General features: G+C 33.0%; 1 protein-coding gene across 1 annotated transcript; it reads right to left on the minus strand.

Moving 5' to 3' along the window:
- Positions 1-1,095: 1,095 nt before the first annotated feature.
- Positions 1,096-2,420, minus strand: LOC107472156 (transcription repressor OFP3-like). Its single transcript, XM_016091705.3, is given in 2 exon segments — positions 1,096-1,483; positions 1,485-2,420. Coding segments are annotated over 2 exon segments (966 nt in total). The 5' UTR covers positions 2,189-2,420; the 3' UTR covers positions 1,096-1,221.
- Between the last annotated feature and the right edge of the window lie 531 nt (positions 2,421-2,951).

Below are 2,951 nucleotides of genomic sequence, written 5' to 3' on the forward strand. Positions count from 1 at the left end.
GGTTTAGTAACATCATTGAAATGTTGTTGTATAGTGACTTCATCACTGTGTTACAGTGATCAAAATTGTCAATGTGGTTATTAATGTTTATGTTTTTCTTCCTAGGAAATGCATACTTTATGGTTATAGTATAGTGGTACTATGTAGTGTTCTGATTCATCATGTGACATATCATCGACCAAGAACTGTGTGGTGATTGATCCTTCTAATTGAAGTTGTTACAACTTCCAATAACATTGTAGATTGGAAATGACAAGGCTCCTTAAAAGGGTCAAAATCAGTTTGTAAATTTGCAAAACCCTTTTGACTTTGTTTCTTTAATTGATGCAACTTCGCGCTTCTCATTCATTGTTGTGGGATCACAAATCAACTTGATTTTTGGTTCTGTTAACATTCATACCAATCAAAGAAAAAGATACTTCTCCATTTTACATAGGGTATCTTTTCTTTGCTTTTGTATTTTAGGTATATTTAAAGAATAATATAACTTAAGATGGGAAAGTATAAAAGTAGGAGAGTAATTTAACGTTACCAGGATTTTTTATTTTGTGGAACAAGACTCCAGTTTATAGTTCAAAGATAATAAATCTTAATCAAAGATAGTGACAAAATTAATCTGACGTCAACTTGAATGAATCCAAGATTTACTAGAGTTATCAAATCAATCCAAACTATAATGTTTCTTCATTTTTATTTTTTCACAGTAACTTCTAGTATCTATAATGCAGAACTATGGGGCAATTAGAGTAGTGTTTCTAACAAGAAGATTATTGAGAAGACCTTTTTTTCTTTATTTTTCTATGTCAATATTATATAGAATTTGGTATTCCCCATTGCAACTAAGAATCTATTAAATGAACATGGATAGCATCAGCTATTTTCGGATGACAATGTCTCTACTAACCAATGAAGACATAGCTAATCTTCAAAGAAGGACATATAGTTGACATTTGACAAAGTTAAAGAGCAAATTAAATGGCTGGGAATTCATCAAGTACTATTTGTTATATGGTTATAAGGTCATCCAGAAAAAGATCGAGTTATAAACTAGATTCTATCATCAAGATTTATAGCAAAATTCTGAAGAAGAGAGACTATACTTTGTATGAGAATTATCCCAAGTTGAAATGCTGATGGTTCAGAACATAAGTTTTAGAGAGAATTATGGTAGTTACAAGATTATATAAACATACATCGGATAATAATTAATATATGAGAAATTTACATTCTAAGTTGAGCCAAATCAAACCATATCTGCTCAAATGCTTTAACAATGAGATCATGGAATTCACTTGAATTTAGGGAGAGGTAGCAGGCAAGCAAGTCCTCTAGATCCTTTGACGCACGGATATTGTTCTCGACAATCATCTCTAACATTGACTCCCTAAAGTCACTTTGCGGATCAAATGAGGACTTAACCACAGCATATCCATCCGGAAACCCTGCATTCCTTGAACTCTTACTTCCATTGGAAGAAACACTCGACCTTGTCATCAAACCTCTCTGACTTTGTCAATATAGGAGCAAGGCCTGATTGCGAAATCATCTCAACCCCATCTTTCTTGCTCATATTCCCCTTGAAATGTTCACTGTTCATGTCAATTATGATGTCATTTGTTGAAGAACTAACCCTGCAGCTGCAATTGGAGTCTATACCATTAAGCAAATCCGGAACTGAAAAGCTTTCACATTCAGACTCAGAGTAGACATATTCATGGAAATCATCATCAGATTCAGAAGAGCTTTCAACGGAAGAAGCATCATAATTTGGTGACTGAATGTTGTTGTGTGCCGAATCAAAATTAGAATTGGCCATGAAAGTTGAAGAAGAAACAACAGTTGGAGAAGGCTTGTAAATGGTTTTCCTCCTAGACCTTCTCTTTGATGATGACATTCTTGGTGAAGAATCAATCAATGGACATGGAATGGTTCCACCAAAAAACTCTTTATTATTGTGAATTGGGATGTTGTATAACTTACCAGCTCTTATAAAAGCTTCATTGGGGAAATAATTCGAACACCTTGGATGTGACCTTTGTGATGTTGTTGGTGAAGTAACCTTGCTACTGGTGTTGTTCTTCAAAACATGATGAGATCCATTCCTCTTCCTTGATTTGCTCATATCTTTGAGCTTATAGAACCAAGCATTTGGAATCATATCTGAGAATCTGAACTTGTTATTACCCATTAGAGGCACTCTTCAGTGTTGTGTATTTATGATGGCTTAGATTTGTGCCAAATTCAAATATGAAGATGTTTATAACCAAAAAGCTTGGTTTATAACAGGTGGAAGAAAAACAAAGAATAAAGATTTGTGGTCCAATTGTACAAAAAGTTTTCCAGCATGAAACTAAGGGGACCAAGTTTGTCTACCAATTACTTTTTCTCATCATTGCTACCAGCAAATATGCACAAAGCTTCTTACTCTTTATATAACATGATTCACATAGCTGATAAGTCTCCAATTTTACAACAATTTATATTCCATATTTTAATAATAATGTAAGAATTGGTATTCCATGTATTGATGCTAATATAAGAATATTTTCGTGAGTATTTTAAAAATAATTTTGTAAGCACTAAAATAAGTTAACAGCACGTTTTAATTTTAATAGGATGATCGATGTTAAATTTATCTAAAATTTTAAAAACAAAGTGTTGTATAGTTGTGCTAGAAACTTTCCTTAGCACACACTATTCATCATGTTCAAAAAGCAGATGCCCCAAAATTTTCTCTGGAAGCTTAATATCTTAGTAAAGATTATAAAAAGAATTATTTGATGGCTGTGCAAGAAACCAATCAGGGTTTATCAACCACCATTTTTTTGGGAGGGAGGATTCAGAATCCACAAGCATTTTTGTTTTGAAAATCATCTGACATGAGAGGAAATTGTGATCCAATAGTGCATTGCATTGGTTCAATAATAGTGCCACATCATTGTTATTATTAT

This window comes from Arachis duranensis, unplaced genomic scaffold (assembly GCF_000817695.3).
Source record: "Arachis duranensis cultivar V14167 unplaced genomic scaffold, aradu.V14167.gnm2.J7QH unplaced_Scaffold_174038, whole genome shotgun sequence".
NCBI lineage: Eukaryota > Viridiplantae > Streptophyta > Magnoliopsida > Fabales > Fabaceae > Arachis > Arachis duranensis.